The following is a 17,303-nucleotide window of genomic DNA, read 5'->3' as shown; positions in this document are numbered from 1 at the left end:
TCTGGGAGGGATTTATGGCCTCCGTTCATGTGTGTTCCTGCCGGTTTTACATCTAGATCCCCAGCAGCCCTTTCCTTCCCATTTCTTGGCTTTTTACGGACATTCCATCTCTGAGCCCAAGCCTAGAAAATGGGATCCCCTGGGCCTAGCCCCAAACACTCAGGTCTCAGGGTAGGGCAGCTTTTCCAAGACCACCCCAGGGAGCCCAGTGCTCTTTACCTTTGAACTTGCTGGCCCACCTGCTCAGTGGCAGGTGTGCCACTGGATGCCTCTTTTGGCATCTCTGTTCTTTGGTGAATGTGGTTGACTTTGAGATGTTAGCAAATGCCAGTGTTGGCAGAGAGAATGTAGAGACCTGCCGGAATAGTAACAGTTCAATTTCTCAGTATTTTTATTAACCATCTACTATATGCTCAGTACGGTATCATGCGAGAGATCCAAAACCTGATCTTTAAGCATCTTGCCAGCTCTTTGGGAAAGATAAGATAAACTCTTCAGAAAAGGATAATAATATAAGATGTTGTGATTTAATGCCAAAATTAATTATACAGACAAGAAATTCTGAAATTCTGAAATACAGAAAAGAGAAGAATTAAGGTGGGCTAGAGTCAGGGAAGGCTTTTGTGAAAGTGATAGGAGGTTGGCACCAAGGGGAAGCTTGGTGTCACCTGGTGTGAGCATAAACCAGTGTTCTCGGGAGTTAGAAGAAAGTTGGTACAGTTCAGGAGAAGTCAGGCTGTGATTCGAGGGAAGATTTGACATTCTCCATTTCTCATTTTGGTTTCTTCTTGTCTGGCTTTACATCAGGCGTCAGTGCATTTGTATAGGTGCAGGCCTAGCCCAGTCCTGAGCAGACGCCTGATAAATGCTGGTTGATTGATTCACGCCAAGCTGATTTGTCTTCTTCCTCCCAGAGAGACAAGAAGCTTTGAGATATAAACAGGACCAGTGTAAATTTTGTAGGGTAATAATTTCTTCTTAGATTTGAACATTTTCCCTCCACTGTCTTTGATAAAACCATTTAAGCCCCTTCAAAGACGAACTAGAGCTTCAGTTGCCTCTTCTTAAAATAGGATGTCAGTGTCTGAGGCCCGTGAAAGGTTTTGAACCATTTGATTAGAAATCCTGAGAGAGAGTGAGTTATTCCTCTGTTTACTTTTTTTATAGCCCTGTGTAGTAACATACACTTATCTGTGATTATCTTAATTCACTGAGCAAGCATTGTGATTGAATGCCTACTGTGTGCCAGACCCCTGGGCTAAAGAGATTAACAAGGCCTGGTCCCTCTCTCTGTTTGCTCCTGTCTGGTAGGAAAGACGGTTAGGCCAAGACAGCAGAGCCTGTCAGGTGACCCCGGTGAAGACGGTGACACAGAAGAGGTGATGAGAAGCTTCAGAGAGTGGATGTCTAACTGGATGTGGCAGGCTGATTGATTCAGTGATCAGACAGGATAGACAAGAGCATTCCAGGCTAACACAAAAGCACATAGATGTGAAACTGATGAATTTAAGAAATTCCAGGTTGTTGGATGTGGCGCCTGTAATCCCAAATCTCTGGGAGTCCGAGACGGGAGGAGCACTTTGAAGCTAGGAGTTGAAGACCAGCCTGGGCGACACAGTGAGATGCCATCTCTTTAAAAAAAATTTTAAAACCAAAACTAGCCAGGCATGGTGGTGCATGTACTTGGGAGGCTGAGGTGGGAGGATTGCTTGAGCCCAGGAGGTTGAGTCTGCAGTGAACCATGATTGTACCACTGCACTCCAGCCTGGGTGCCAGAGCAAGGCCCTGTCTCTAAAAAACCAAAACGAAAGAAAGAAACTCTGGGTTGTTCAGAGTGGCTGGAGCATGGGATGAGAGAGTCAGAAGAAATAGCTGGAGAAAGGGTGGTTCTGTCAACCCCGACAGAGGACAGCCAAAAGCACAGTGATGTTTTACTTTGAAGTACATCATCTAATTATTTTTGTGGCCATACTACCTATTTGGCCATTTTATTCTTAGACTAATATTAGAATTATTTGTGTCATCTCGGCAGGTGCCATGAGGTTAGTTAGGGGAGACATTGAGGAGGGGACATCAGCCGGAGGTTATTGTTCCTGTGCCAAGCCTGTAATGCCCACCCTGTGTGCTCATTGCTGTTCTTCAGGGTTGGGCCAGCACTGACTCCTCCAGGGAGTCTTTCCAGTGCCTCCATTCTGACTTGGAGGGAAGCTCCCCACAGGCCCCTAGACTCCCTCCCCCGCCCCACTGCACTTAAACATTTATACCAGTGTCTGCCCTACTAAACTGTGAGTTCTGAGGCTTAAAAAAATCTAGTGGCCTGAGGCTCTGACTGAGCAGGTATTCTAGAAATGTTTGTGGAATGGATAAACAGGGGTGGAAACGTGCTGGAGAATGGAAGGGCTGTCATGGGGGCGAGCTGCCCTGATGACCGGTCCGTGATGTGGGTGTGAGCTCAGCTGGTACAGACTGCTCTGGGAGGGCTATGGAAGAAGTAGGGGATGGGACCCGCCTTCAGGAGCTGCTGTTCATCCTAGAAGGAAGCCCTCCATTGCTAGGAGAAAGGCAGGGAAGACCATCCCATGTCACCTTGCATGGTGAGAATGTTGAGAGCTTTCAGAATTTGAGAACAAAGGAAATTCCCAGAACACTAGTCTTAGGCAAGGCTTTCTGGAAGGGGCAGGACTTGAACTGGCTTTGAAGATCAGTCAGCCGTAAGGCAGACCCAAGGCGTCAAGGAAGGCATTACCATGGAGAGGGAACAGCAAAGGTCCAGGGCCAGGGTGGCCTGTGCGTAAATGATACGGAGGTGACAGTAAACAGAAAACATGCATGGGCAGCCTCCGTGTTCCCATCAGAAAGCAAAATAGCAAATGTCACCTCCACCTCTCTCTGTCTCTTCCATTTCTCTCTCATGCTTCCATTTCTTTCTCTTCTGGTTTAGCAGACAAATCTCTCTTTTTGCTACCTGAAAGTTACTGGTTTGTATATGAAGAAAGTATTTCTCTAATTTTGAGGAAATTGTGTTTTCTTTTGTCCGTGGTGCCGGTTTGGATTAGCAAACAGCCTCTCCATTTTGTTGCTGTGTGTTCTGCCTGGTGTGGTGCCATGTAGGGGCCGGATAAATGCCATTTGCGGATGTTGAAGAGGGCAAGTATCACGGGAAGGAACTGAAATGAGGCAATCCTTTCCTTAGGTTTCTTGGACCATTAAAAGTCTTTGGTGTTGATGGCAGTTAGGATTCTGGCTGTGCTGACAGTGTATTCGTTTTAGAAAATTCTGCTACAGGCCGGGCGCGGTGGCTCAAGCCTGTAATCCCAGCACTTTGGGAGGCCGAGACAGGCGCATCACGAGGTCAAGCGATCGAGACCATCCTGGCTAACACGGTGAAACCCCGTCTCTACTAAAAAAAATACAAAAAACTAGCCAGGCGAGGTGGCGGGCGCCTGTAGTCCCAGCTTACTCGGGAGGCTGAGGCAGGAGAATGGCGTAAACCCGGGAGGCGGAGCTTGCAGTGAGCTGAGATCCGGCCACTGCACTCCAGCCTGGACGACAGAGCGAGACTCCGTCTCAAAAAAAAAAATAGAGTAAAACACATTCTGCTACAGGTGACAGAAAACTCCGAAAAAGAGTGGCTTAAATAAATAGAAGAATTTTTCTCTATTACATAAATGTAGGCGACCCAGGCTGCCAGGAGGCTCTGTGGTCTGCAGGGACTCTGCTCTGCCTCACTGCTCTGCATTTCTGACTGACTGGCATCCGTCTCGTGGTGCAGTGTGAATGCTTCAGCTCCAACTATCCCACCTGCTGTCCAGCCAGCGAGAGCAGGGAGAAGGCAGGAAAAGGGCAGGCTGGCTTCTAAGGACGCCTCTTGGAAATTGCCGACGTCAGTTCCACTTTCTCCCCATTGGCTGGATCTTGCACAGCCATCCTTGCCTGCTAGTAAAGCTGAGATGTAGTCCTGATCTCGGAAGCACATGTCCTCAGCTTTCCATATCCCATAGGAGGTTTGAGTTCTGATAAACACTAGGTTTAGGATAATGGTTACCTCTGGGCTGGGAGGAACACATGGCTAGCTTCAGTGGTGTCTGGAAAGTTTTAGCTAGTAAATTAGGCAGGTTTAGAATTGCTTATTGTATTCCTGTTTTTATAACTTAAATAAATGTTATATTCTTTTGTATGTGTCAAATATTACAGGGTACATGTTTTAAAGTTGCATTAGAATTCTCAGGTCTGGCTTCTTCTCTTGGTCCCAGCTGCAAGCTGTGCAGAGAGAAAACTTAGAGCCTACACCACTGGCTAGTGTTCCCAAGCACTCCTGACTTCCTATAGCTTTTTTTTTTTTTTTAAATTCTGAATGGATTTTATTTTTTAAAAGTCAGTCTTATTGAGATATAACTTACCTAAAATAAAATGCACCCATTTTAATTGTACAATTTGAGTTTCGATAAGTATACATTTCCCAAGGTTAAAGAGACTTTCTCCTATATTGTTTTCTAGGAGACACTGTCTCACTCTGTCACCCAGGATGGAATGCAATGGCCTGATGTTGGCTCACTGCAACTTCCACCTCATGGGCTCAGGTGATCCTCCTGCTTCAGACTCCCAAGTAGTTGGGACTACAGGCGTGTGCCACCACACCCAGTTATTTATTGTATTTTGTGGAGAGATGGGTTTTCACCATGTTGCCCAGGCTGGTCTTGAATTCCTGGGCTCAAGCAATCTGCCCACCTTGACCTCCCAAAGTGCTGGGATTATAGGCATGAGCCACTGCGCCCGGTTTATAGTGTTAGTTTTTATGTTTAGGTCTGTGATCTATTCTTAGTTAATTTTCATGAATGGTGTGAGGTGAAGGTCAAGGTTTGTTTCTCCCCATATGGATATCCAGTTGTCCTGTACCTTATGTTCAAAAGATTATCTTATCCCCACTGAGTTACATGTCTCTTTATAAAAAATCAACTGACAGCTGGGCGCAGTGGCTCACGCCTGTAATCCCAGCACTTAGGGAGGCTGAGGAGGGCGGATCACCTGAGGTCAGGAGTTTGAGAGCAGCCTGGGCAACATGGTGAAACCCTGTCTCTACTAAAAGTACAAAAATTAGCCAGTTGTGGTGGCGGGCGCTTGTAATCCCAGTTACTTGGGAGGATGAGGCAGGAGAATCCCATGAACCCTGGAGGCAGAGGTTGCAGTGAGCTGAGATTGCGCCATTGTACTCCAGCCTGGGTGACAGAGTGAGGCTCTGCCTCAAAAATAAATAAATAAATAAATAAATATTTCGTATAAATGGAAACATATAGTATGCAGACTTTTGTGTCTGGTTTCTTTACCATAGCATAATGGTTTTGAGATTGATTCATGCTTTTATATACATACATATGTATGTATATATACATATTTATATAAATACATATAATTATATTCATATATCATTTATATATGTATTTCTATATTATATGTAAATATGTGTAATATGTATTTGGAAAATACATATAAAAGGAATGAACTGTTTATGTCTATCTGATGATTATGATTCATGGTTTTTGCATCTTAAGAAACCTTTGTCTACCCCAAGGTTGAAGAGACTTTCTCCTATATTGTCTTCTAGGAAGTTTTATAGTGTTAGTTTTTTGGAGACACCATCTCACTCTGTTGCCCAGAGTATATTATATATTTATATATATTATACACAGATACATATAACTTTACATATACATATACATATATATATATATATATAGAGAGAGAGAGTTCATTTTCATTCCTGAGTCGTATTCCAGAGGTCAGTGGACTCTCTTTTTCTTTTTTTTTTTTTTTTGAGATGGAGTTTCACTTTTGTTGCCCAGGCTGGAGTGTAATGGCGTGATCTTGGCTCACCGTAACCTCTGCTTCCCGGGTTCAAACAATTCTCCTGCCTCAGCCTCCCAAGTAGCTGGGATTACAGGCATGTGCTATGACACCTGGATAATTTTGTATTTTTAGTAGAGACAAGGTTTCTCTATGTTGTTCAAGCTGGTCTCAAACTCCTGACGTCCTGACCTCAGGTGATCTGTCCGCCTTGGCCTCCCAAAGTGCTGGGATTACAGGCGTGAGCCACTGCCTGGACTTTCTCTTTAAAGAGGTGTATTTTAGATTTTGTGAGCCACATATGTCTCTGTCACATGTTTTCTGTCTCACCTTTTCCTCTTCTCCCTCCATCCTTTTTCCTCTTTCTCCTCCTTCTTCCTCTTCCTGTTCTCCCTTTGCCACGACCACAATTCTTTAAAAATTTAATAACCAGGCTGGGTGCGGTGACTCACACCTGTAATCCCAGCATTTTGGGAGGTGAGGTGGGTGGATCACTTAAGGTCTGGAGTTTGAGGCTGGCCTGGCCAACATGGTGAAACCCTGTCTCTACTAAAAATACAAAAATTAGCTGAGCATGGTGGCATGCCTGTAGTCCCAGCTACTTGGGAGGCTGAGGCAGGAGAATCACTTGAACCCAGGAGGTGGAGGTTGCAGTGAGCTGAGATTGCACCATGGCACTCCAGCGTGGGTGACAGAATGAGACTGTCCCCCCAAAAAATAAAAGAAAAATTAATAACCATTCTTAGCTCATGGCTGTATAAAAATAGGCTAAAGTAGGATTGGCCAACTGACTATAGTGCTAACTTTTGTTGCTCCATGTACCACAATTTCTTTATTTGTTGACCATTTGGTAGTCATCTGGCTTACTCCCAGTTTGGGGCTATTATGAGTAAAGTTGCTGTGAACATTGATGTATAAATCTTTATGTACACTTATACTTTTCGTTTCCTAGGAGTGGAATGGCTTAGTCACATGTTAGGTCCGTGTTTAACTTTAGAAGAAACTGTCAAACTATTTCCCAAAATGGTTGTAGCATTTGTCTCCCCATCAGCAATATGTAAGAGTTTCAGTTGCTCCATATCTTTGGCAACACCCGATAGTCTCATTTCTGAGCTTAGCCATTCTAAGGTGTATGTAATAGAAACTTATTGTACAGTACTTTTTAATTTGGATTTCCCTAATGACTAATGACATCAAGCATATTTTCATGTGCTTATTAGCTATTCATGTATCTTTTGTAAAGAGTCTTTTCCAATCTTGTGCCCATTTAAAAAGCCACTTTGTCTGTTTATTATTGAATTGTCAGAGCTCTTTATATATTCTAGTTACAAGTCCTTTGTCAAATATATGTTTGGCAGATATTTTCTCCCAGCCTATGGCTTGTCTCTTCATTTTCTTGACAGTACCTTTCGAAAAGCAAAAGCTTTAAATTTTGATGGTGTCATTTGATCATTTTTTTCCTTTTTGGTTCATGCTTCTTATATCGTAAGATGTTTTTGTCCAGATTTTCTTCTATGCTTTCTGTTTTCTTACGGAAGTTTTATAGTTTTTGCTTTCTTATTTAGGTGTGACCCATTTTGAGTTAATTTTTGTGTATGGTATAAGGTGAGAGTCAAGGTTCATTTTTTTTCCTATGTGTATCCAGTTGTTCAGCATGGCTGTTACAAAAATTATCCTTTCCCCATAGAGCTACCTTGGCCTCTTTATCAAAAATCAGTTGACCATGTAAGCATGGGTCTATTTCTGGACTCTTCTGAATTCTTAACAGCTTAATTAGAGCTCATATTTTTTAATCTATGGAGAGGGGATATAGATAGGTCTCTCAGTGTCCTTCCTGCCTAAAGATGACACTGCTTAATAGCATTGTAGCCATGAAAAGTGGAAAAGATTGTCTTTCACGGGATGTACGTGTAAACACAGGCTTTGCATTTTCCAACACGACTACCGTTGGGCTACTGTGGTGCCTTTTGCCATTCAGGCTGCCAGGTCCTTCTCTTCAGAGCAGAGACTATCTGTTTGTGTTGCTGCTCTCTGGGCCTGTCTTTCTGCCCACCGCCAGCCATCCACAGCCATGGATATGGGCCAGGGCCCACCGCGCCCCCACGCTGTAGCCAGCCCTTCTCAACCCAGCCAGGTTCCCCGTCTCTCCCCACATGTGCTCTCCACCTCTGTGCTGTAGCAAGCACTGATTTGGTGGCCTGGCTTTACTCCAGGACCTTACTGGGAGTGAGTTTGTCTTGTCATTTAATTTTCAGGGTGGCTTCTGAGTGAAGCTGATGGGCTGATGTGAGAAGCTAGAGACAGTGCTGTATGGAGGCTCCAAACCTGATGAACCTGGAGGCGACCTCAATGGGCTGGCCCTGTTTCTGCCACTGCCTTGCCCATGCTTGGGCTGCCAGCCTCCCCAAGGACATGATAGTTCTCTCCCTCTTGTCAGCCAGCACATCACTGGAGTGCCTGTTGTCTCGGCAGGATGGTTCCGTGACAGCTTTCAGCTCTGTGTTGCCAATGAACCTTTACTGGATTGCAGGATTTCCATGGTGTGGATCAGTCTGTGACTTGCAGGTTTCAGGCTCAACATTGTCGTGTTTTATGCACAAGTCCCCGTCCTGTGCATGTGTTCTTAGTTGACGATGTTTGTTCTCACCTGTTAGGTGAGAATTTGGTTGGTGGAGGTATAAAGAAACAGAGTCATGTTGGTTTTGTTGGTGTTCAGTGAATAGTTAGCTGTGGGGATGCACCTCTCCTGCCCCCGCTCTCTACCGTGGTTTTACCCAAACTGGAGCCTTTGCGCAGGCTGACCTCCATGGAGCCGGGCAGAGCTTAAGGTAGTTCGTGGAATCTTGGAAGGTTGAGTTTCGAAGAGCTCCATGCCCTTTGCTCTATAGCAGTTTGTCCCCTGACCACATTGCAGTCCACAGGGCCACAACGTAGAGGCAGTCCCAGGAAGGCCCAGGTGTGCAGGATGAGGATTGCTGCCAGATGCCCGTCTCTTCAGCCTTCACAGAGATGCCAGGGCTGTGGTACTGGTGAGGAACCCCTGCCACGCAGCTCGAGCGCTGGTTCTTAGACAGCTGGACTCTGAGTAAGAGTTAAGATATCTCCTGTTCTTGGGTTCTCTGGGGCTAGCAAAGCCCTGCCCCCTTCAGTCAGTGCTTGATAAGAAGAGAAAAATGTCCTTGGAACCCCCCTGGCTGGTGGTGGCGCCAGGGTTTCTGACCCCAGGCTTGTTGCCCACTTGCCACCTTGTCTGCCTTGTCTGCATGGGAGGCGGGTCCCTGCTTCCAGAGTGGAGACTTGAAGCATTTAAAAAGCCCACTCATTCTCTTTCTTTTCTTCCCAGCTAGAGAAGAGTGACTGCCCCGTCTTCTGCCCTTGTCTTTATACCTCCGGACATTCAGGGAGCCTGGTGGCGGGGAGGTATGCTCCCAGGCGTGCTACTCTCAGTCTCCTCGCGGGCTCTGCACTGGACTTGGAAAAAATAGACTCTGGAGGGGGAGGGGCAGGACTCGAGGTGGTCGTGGCTGGGAGTTTGAGCTAGTGTGGACCATGCTGATGTTTTTGCAGTAGCCTGGTCTGTTACGCTCTGAGAGCCACACAGCAGGTAGGAGTCATCTCTATCTGAGTTTTTCTCTTTTTTCATTTTGCCACAAGACAGAATTGTATCACACATCTCCAAAACGACTAAAATGGCATTTCAGCTTCTTGTCTTTATAGACTCTCTGAACTTTAGGAAAGATCATTCTGGTCCCTTTTCATTAATAATGAAAACCAGGGGGCAATAAAATGTTCTTAACGTGAGCATGGCAGGAACGAGGAGTGGTGAGGGGTGAAGGGTGAGGCTGCAGGGACCACAGGTGTTTCTTGGGGCTGGAATTGCTCAGAGCTCTGGAAAGCGGGGCAGCTGTCGGAGGGTCCTGGTCCTCATCCCGCACAGCCAGCATCTGCTCAGCCTCGGCAGCCCAGAGGGCCCCAGAGAAGGCTGTCCTCCTCATGGCGGGATGTTTGCAGGTGAGCAGAGGAATCCAGCAAATTCCAGGTGCTGGTCAAGCTTTCAGCCCAGTCACAGCTGCTTTCTTGCAAGAGGCTTTGTGGTGTCTGAGAAATCAGTGGTGAATATGGTATTCGGGCCGTGGGCCCTGTTCTGCACTTGTTCTGCCTGAGGATTTTGGCTGCATGGAGGGATGTTCCAGGTATGGATGAAAGCCCTCCTGAGCAGGGACTCTGAGAGAGCAGAGTGGCCAGGTTGCTCTGTCTTCACTTTTTCCTCCTGAAAATGGACTTGCACTAGATGTCAGGTTTTGTATCTGGAGCGCCAAGCAAAGCTGGCTAGAAGAGGGGAGACAGAAGAGATACCTGACCGGGACTCCAAGTGCCTGACTCCTTGGGGTCAAGGTGAAAGATCTGTTAGCCTCAGTGGTCTCAGAGCTCCCTGTGTAACGAGAGGTGATTCGTGTCGGGTGGGGGTGTCCACCATCAGCAAAGTAGCGCTGTCCCCTTCCCATAGCGGTTTCTTAGACACCAGGTATCACTGCACAGCCTGGGAAGGGAGTGGGGAAGTCCTTGCTAACCGTAACACAAATCCCGGAACCCATAAAATAATAGATTGATAAATTTATATAAAAACCTCTGCATGCGACAAAACACCATTAGCAGAGTCAAAAGAAAAATAAGCCAGAGAAGATGTTTGCGATGCAGATCACAGACAATGGGCTCATATCCCTGCTATATAAAAAGTCTCTTTAAAGTGACAAGGGAAAAGAAATCAAGTAGAAAAGTAGAGAGCATACAGTACACCGAAAAGGAAATGCTGATGAAAACATGTTCAATCCTCACTCAAAATAAGATCAATGCAAATTAGAACTGGAGTGAACTTCTGCTTTCCTGCTGTGGTATTGGCAGGAATCTCGGTGTTGGAATCACGCATTGTGTGGGCGCAGCCGCGGGGAAGCAGGCATTGCGCAGGGGCTGAGGGTGAATTATCGGCCCCATGGAGGCAGCGTGGCAGCATTTCTCAAAACTGCAAATGCACACGCCCTGGGACCAGCCTCTGGGAGTTCTGAGGCTCACGGGGTGCGTGTCCCCATGTGGGAGATGGCACACGTGCACGTTGTTGATGGCAGCATCGTGTGCAATAGTAGAAAGTTGGAAATGAGGTGGATGCCCATCGGAGGGCAGGTGAAGTGGAATATCCTACAGCTGTAGAAAACAAGATTGAGAGAAGGGGAAACGTGAAGGAAGAGAAGACATCCTGTGCCGCCTTAGATGTGCACACAAACTCTCTGGAAGGATAAATGTAAGACTACTAATGGCTGTTGGTGGGGGGAAGCCTTTTTGTCACAGACTGCCCTGTGCTATTTGATGAGTAAACTGTATGTGTGCTACCTGTTCAAAAAGTGTAAAACAGAAATGGGAGTTGGGGACTGAGGGAAAGGCCATATGTTGATTACAGTTTTGGGATCGAGATTCCAGGGCTGGGACATACCAGGGAGTCTCGTGTGGAATCCGCAGGCAGCGGGGGAGTTTGGTGGCCACGGAGAGACTCCAGGCCCCTCCAGTCCTGACGTTTCTGCCCCCTGAGAGTGCCATTCAGCAGCCTGGGGGGAGGGGGTGCCTCCCTGCCCACTCGGAGGTCTTTGCGACTTGGATCCCCCTGGTTGGGCTGCATGCCACAGCCCCTTCCCCCTCATGCCACATCCTGCCCTGAGCTGAAAGAAAGAACGGGCCTTCTCCTCCCCTCTGGTCATAAAACGCCAGGACGTGGAAGGTACCTCTGAAGACTTACAGGCACAGGTGAGAACTGAGGGCGGAAGTCTCTCAAGCAGCAAGTCCTTCAGCCTCGCTCCCCCGTGTTTTGACGCTCCTTCCCGGAGTTTAGAACGCTGATTTTCCCTCCCCCCGTTTCCCCCAAGTGAGCAGCACACCGTGGGGGTGCCTCCCGGATAGCTCTCCACTGGCGCTGTGCTCGCCTTCCCCACTGGTCTGTGTCCCACCTAGGCCCCTCCTGATGACAGATCCTTCGGAGGGAGGCAGAGCACCCACCACGTGGCCTGGAGATGGCAGCTCCAGAAAGGTGTTGGCAGTGGAGACAGGGCTGTCCCGCGTGCCTTGGAGGATCGGATGAGGTCGTGGACGTGGGAGCACTTTGTGAACTGGACATGGGAAAGAGTGAAGGTGGAAACTCTCCCCACGTCAACTGGAATTGCATCCAGAAGGGCACTTTGCTATGTGCCGTGCTAAAGAGAATCGGGGCCAGGCACCGGGGCTGCGCGCCTGGGATGAGGGCACTTTGCTATGTGCCGTGCTAGAGAATCAGGGCCGGGCGTGGTGCTGCGCGCCTGTAGTCCATCCGCTTGGGAGGCTGAGGCGAGAGGATTCCTTGAGTCCAGGAGTTCCGGGCTGTGGGGCACTGTGCTGATGGTGGTTCTGCACTAAGTTCTGCATCAATATGGTGACCTCCTGGAGCAGGGGACCACGAGGTCACCTAAGGAGGTCAGAAGTGGAGCCAGTCAAAACTCCCATTCTGATAAGCTGTGGAACATGCCTGTGAATCGCCACTGCACTCCAGCCTGGGCAACATAGCAAGAGCCCACCTCTAGAAAGATTACTTACTTAATACAAATAAAGAGAAGAGAAAGGGGCCAGGTGCTGCTCCACGAAGACTGGCTGCTCTTCACAGCAGCAGCAGCAGCCTGTTCTGAGACATTACCCCACTCCCTTCTTGCCCTCTGTGCTGGTCCCAGGCCCTCTCCAACTCGTGAACCCTTGCAGCAGCCTCGCCCCAGCTCCTCTGCCTCTGTGGCCCCCACTTCTGACCATCCTCAGAGCCACCCCAGTGCTGCTCTTCAGGGTCATGGCATTCCCTGAATCACGTCCCCCAGTGGCTCCCATTGCTTATGAAAGAATATTCGGCTTCCTTGACCACACAGTCCACCTGGCACCACCTCTCCACCTCTTTCCTGCCCCGCCGCAGCCTCCACTGCACCTGCAGCTTCCTTGGCTTCTCTCCATTCTCCCCAGCACCCTGCTCTTGGGGTCCTCTGGGCCAGAGCAGCTCTCCTCTTTAGTCAGGCCCAGGGTGCTCACCTGGTCCACATGCACCTGCCGTCTCTCCTTTGCGCTTGTTCCCCTCCAGCCCCCAAGGGCCTCAGGGCTCCTCCAAGGCCCTGCTGACCCCAGCCCCTCTCCCCTGCCAGCCCCATCCCTTTTGATAGGCGTTCTCACTCTCTGAGGCCTCAGTCATTTGGAGACTCGTGTTTTCTCTCCGCTGGCTCCAAGCGAGAGCAGGGCTGGGAGGTCTAGTTTACCACAGCCCACCCCCGCGCCCCCACCCAGCGTCCCACAGTCCCCCTCTCCACTTGGCTGAGACCCCGCTTGGTTCTGCTGTGGCCCCCAGCTTATCGCCAGCTGTAGTAGGCATATGTGGGTGTATTTATGCTCCCCAAAATGTACTCATATTGTCCTCTCTGGATCTTTTGTTCCTGAGGTAGAGACCGTGCCATCCGTCTTCAGATCACCTCTGCCACCTGACTCCCGACTCGGGGCTCAGCTCACTGCTAGATACCTCCACCCACAGCCTGCAGTCAGGGTTGGGTGACTGGCATCCCTTGTGTCCCAGTCGAGGTAGTGGGAACAGGAGGGGACGGCGCCGAGCTGCTGTTGTGATGATCATGTGCTGCCTTCCTGCGGTGGAGTGTTCCACTTGCCCATCGTTGGAGGCGAGGAGACTGTGCCACTGAGGCACGTGTGCCGGCCCCCACCCAGGGAAGGACACCATGTGCGTCTTCTAACCCTCCTCCTCTTACCCCGCCTGTAGGCCCCGCAGGATCCCGATGGCGAGATTACGGCGCCCTGGCCATCATCATGGCAGGCATCGCATTTGGCTTTCACCAGCTCTACAAGGTGAGTCACCCCCAGTGGCTGTGGGTGCTGTGCCCCTGCCACCCTGTGGCACTCAGTGCCCTTTCACTGGCTCCCCTGCATGGAGGCACTGCCGTGCTCTGCCCTGGAGCGTGTTGGCAGCGAGAGGCTGTGGTAGAGGTCGGGGTTCACAGCTGGATCCAGGCCCTGCCCTGCTGCGAGGCTTGGCAGGCTCTGCTCATCTTTTCTCCAGTACTCAGCATGTACCACCCAGATCTCTACTTGCAGGGGCATCGTGAGGTCTGTCCCTTGCCAGCCCGTGTTGGGCACTTAGAGTAGTGCCCGCACAGGGAAGCCGTGCGAGCAGTTTTGAGACACAGAATAACATAATGGCAAAGATCATAAATGCTGGGCCAGCTGCTTTGCTGAGCCCTGGCTCTGCCCCTCAGGAGCTTGGTGATCACAGGCTCTGGTCTGTAAAATGGGGATAACAGTCCCGACCTCACGAGGTTGTTGTGAAGTCCCGAAGAGTCAGTCTCCCTTGTAGAGGGCTCAGAGCCAAGCCCGGCACATGGAAGAGCTTTATACACCATTGTTCTGCCATAGCATTTAAGAGCGGCAGTGAGAACCTTAGTGTCATCAGATGAATGGGAGCTGTTCTTTTTGCTCTGTTGTGTTGGCATCTATAGAAATCTAGGATTTCCCAGGCTTCTCAGGTCAACTCTCAGGATCCCAGGCTCATTGCTTGCAACAGAACTGCAGGCATGAGGTAAACATTGACTCCCTTGTGAAGGCCCAACTTGGACATGAAGCAGATGAGTCTAGTTTCTAGAAAATGCAGGGCCAGGGTAGGTGGCCAGTCCAGATCTTGGGATCCTGGAGAGAAGCCTCTTTTCTTTCTAGGCTGCCAGCTCCTCCACCCCTGATTGGTGATTTTCTTTTTTTTTTTGGAGATGGAGTCTCGCTCTGTCACCCAGGCCGGAGTGCAGTGGCGTGATCTCGGCTCACTGCAACCTCTGCCTCCTGAGTTCAAGCAATTCTCCTGTCTCAGCTTTCTGAGTAGCTGGGATTATAGGCGTGCACCAGCATGCCTGGCTAATTTTTGTATTTTTAGTAGAGATGGCGTTTCACTGTGTTGGCCAGGCCAGTCTCGAACTCATGACCTCAGGTGATCCATCCACCTCAGCCTCCCAAAGTGCCGGGATTACAGGCTGAGCCACCGTGCCTGGCCGGTGACTTTTTTTTTTTTTAAACAACCTGAATGAGCACCCAGACTCGCCATGGTCACTCTTAGCACATGAAACATGTTCAGCCATGGTACTCTGGGACTCTTCGTTTTTTATGTAGCACAAAAGCCAATGACAGTTATAGCAGAATATGATTTTTAAAGTGTAGCATGTATTCCTGGAGCTGGACATTTCCATGTTAGAAATCGAGAAACAAGGGCCGGACGCGGCGGCTCACGCCTGTAACCCCAGCACTTTGGGAGGCTGAGGCTGAGGATCCTGACCTGATCACGAGGTCAGGAGATCGAGACCATCCTGGCTAACACGGTGAAACCCCGTCTCTACTGAAAATACAAAAAATTAGCCCGGCGTGGTGGCGGGCACCTGTAGTCCCAGCTACTGGGGAGGCTGAGGCAGGAGAATGGGGTGAACCCGGGAGGCGGAGCTTGCGGTGAGCCAAGATCGCGCCACTGCACTCCAGCCCGGGCGACAGAGCGAGACTCCGTCTCAAAAAAAAAAAAAAAGAGAAATCAAGAAACAAAACATTCTGGGTTGGTCCAGGTGCCATAGCTCACACCTCTAATCCTAGTACTTTGGGAGGCCAAGGCAGGCAGATTGCTTGAGTCCAAATGTTTGAGATTAGCCTGGCCAACGTGGTGAAACTCTGTTTCTACCAAAAAAAAAAAAAATAAAGTAAAACAAAACAAAAAAACAAAAATAAGCTGGGCATGGTGGCGTGAATCTGTAGTCCCAGCTATACTCGGGAGGCTGAGGTGCAAGGATCACCTGGGCTCGGGAGGCAGAGGTTGCAGTGAGCTGAGATCACACTGCCGCACTCCAGCCTGGGCCACAGAAGGAGACCCTGTCTCAATTTAAAAAACAAAATAAGCCAGGCACAGTGGTTCACACCTATAATCCCAGGACTTTGGGAGGCTGAGGTGGGCAGATCACTTGTGGTCAGGAGTTTGAGACCAGCCTGGCCAACAAGGTGAAACCCTATCTCTACTGAAAATACACAAATGGGCTCGGTGTCTTGGCATGCACCCGTAATCCCAGCTACTCGGGAGGCTGAGGCAGGAGAATCACTTGAACCTGGGAGGCGTAGGTTGCAGTGAGCCTGCAGTGAGCCGAGATTGTGCCACTGCACTCCAGCCTGGGTGACAGAGCGAGACTCTGTCTCAAATAAAAGAACAGAACAAAAACACCTCTTGGGGCTCAGTACTTCTCCCTCTGAACTGGTGCCCCCTTCAAATCACTGACTGTATTCAAGCACCAAGAAGAATGTGATACAAATGCAGAGTCCTCAAATGAATGCCCCGGCTGTACTGAGCAGTAGGCACTGTCACATGGCCACCCATGGAGGGCCTGTGGCCTGATGGGAGCGGGAGGGCAGCTCGGCAGCTCGCCTTGGTGTGGGCACTCACAGGGAGCTGCCACTATAGTTTCTACGAAGCTCTGGGCTCTCTGCTCTACTTTAAAAAAGAAAGATTGCAATATCAGTCACAATGGTAACAAGAGAATTTCTAAAGCATCTGGTCAGTTTCTTGAAATTGAAAATAAAAAAGAAATGGTAAGAAGCCCTTGACTTGCTTTATAAGCATGGGAAGACTTCGACTAGGGCAGTGTGTCTGCTCCTGCCCTTAGGACTTCTGATCTCAGAAATGGGGTGTTTAGTTGGTTACACACACATACATGATTTTTTGTTTGTTTGTTTGTTTTAGACAGAGTCTAGCTCTGTTACCTAGGCTGGAGTACAGTGGCATGATCTCGGCTCACAGCACCCTCCGTCTCCCGGGTTCAAGTGATTCTCCAGCCACAGCCTCCCGAGGAGCTGGGATTGTAGGCATGTGCCACCACACTCAGCTAGTCTTTATATTTTTAGTAGAGACGGAGTTTCACTGTGTTGGCCAGGCTGATCTCGAACTCCTGACCTCATGATCTGCCCACCTCAGCCTCCCAAAGTGCTGGGATTACAAGTGTGAGCCACCGTGCTTGGCCGAGAATTCTTTACCTTTCATGCTGAGGACATTTCATCCTGAAGCATAAGGCTACCTTTGATGAGTTTTGGCTCAGTTGTGGGTAATAGCTCACACTGTGGTTGAAAAGCACTTTGCAAAATAGACAATGCGTCTATACATGTGCTGCTGAAGAATGAGCTTCGCTTAGGAGTCACTCTGGAAATGAGTTCCCACAAACCCCTCGCAAGAGACCTTCTTTTCCTTCCCTGGTACAGAAACCGTAATGGAGAGGTTTCTGTCCTCTTTCTTATCTGGGCCCAGATAGATTAAGAACCAAAGTTGTCCCTGGGCAACTCCTGCCAGGCCTGCGCTGCACTGCCGCTGGCAGCACCCACTGAAGTGGGCAGCGGGTCTCACT

At 49.0% G+C, this 17,303-nt stretch overlaps 1 protein-coding gene across 4 annotated transcripts in view; it reads left to right on the top strand.

Annotated features, from left to right (window-relative positions):
* PEX14 (peroxisomal biogenesis factor 14) overlaps positions 1 to 17,303 on the top strand; it is a 153,336-nt gene that overhangs the window by 127,350 nt on the left and 8,683 nt on the right. For all 4 annotated transcript variants that reach the window (XM_023215316.1, XM_023215315.1, XM_023215318.2 and 1 more), the window contains one exon: positions 13,658 to 13,743. In XM_023215316.1, coding sequence (XP_023071084.1) covers positions 13,658 to 13,743 — 86 coding nt within the window. The remainder of the gene's footprint in view (positions 1 to 13,657; positions 13,744 to 17,303) is intronic.

The sequence above is a fragment of the Piliocolobus tephrosceles genome, chromosome 1 (genome assembly GCF_002776525.5).
Source record: "Piliocolobus tephrosceles isolate RC106 chromosome 1, ASM277652v3, whole genome shotgun sequence".
Classification (NCBI taxonomy): Eukaryota; Metazoa; Chordata; class Mammalia; order Primates; family Cercopithecidae; genus Piliocolobus; species Piliocolobus tephrosceles.
Note: the sequence above shows the minus strand (reverse complement) of the source record. Positions and strands in the feature narration are given on the sequence as shown.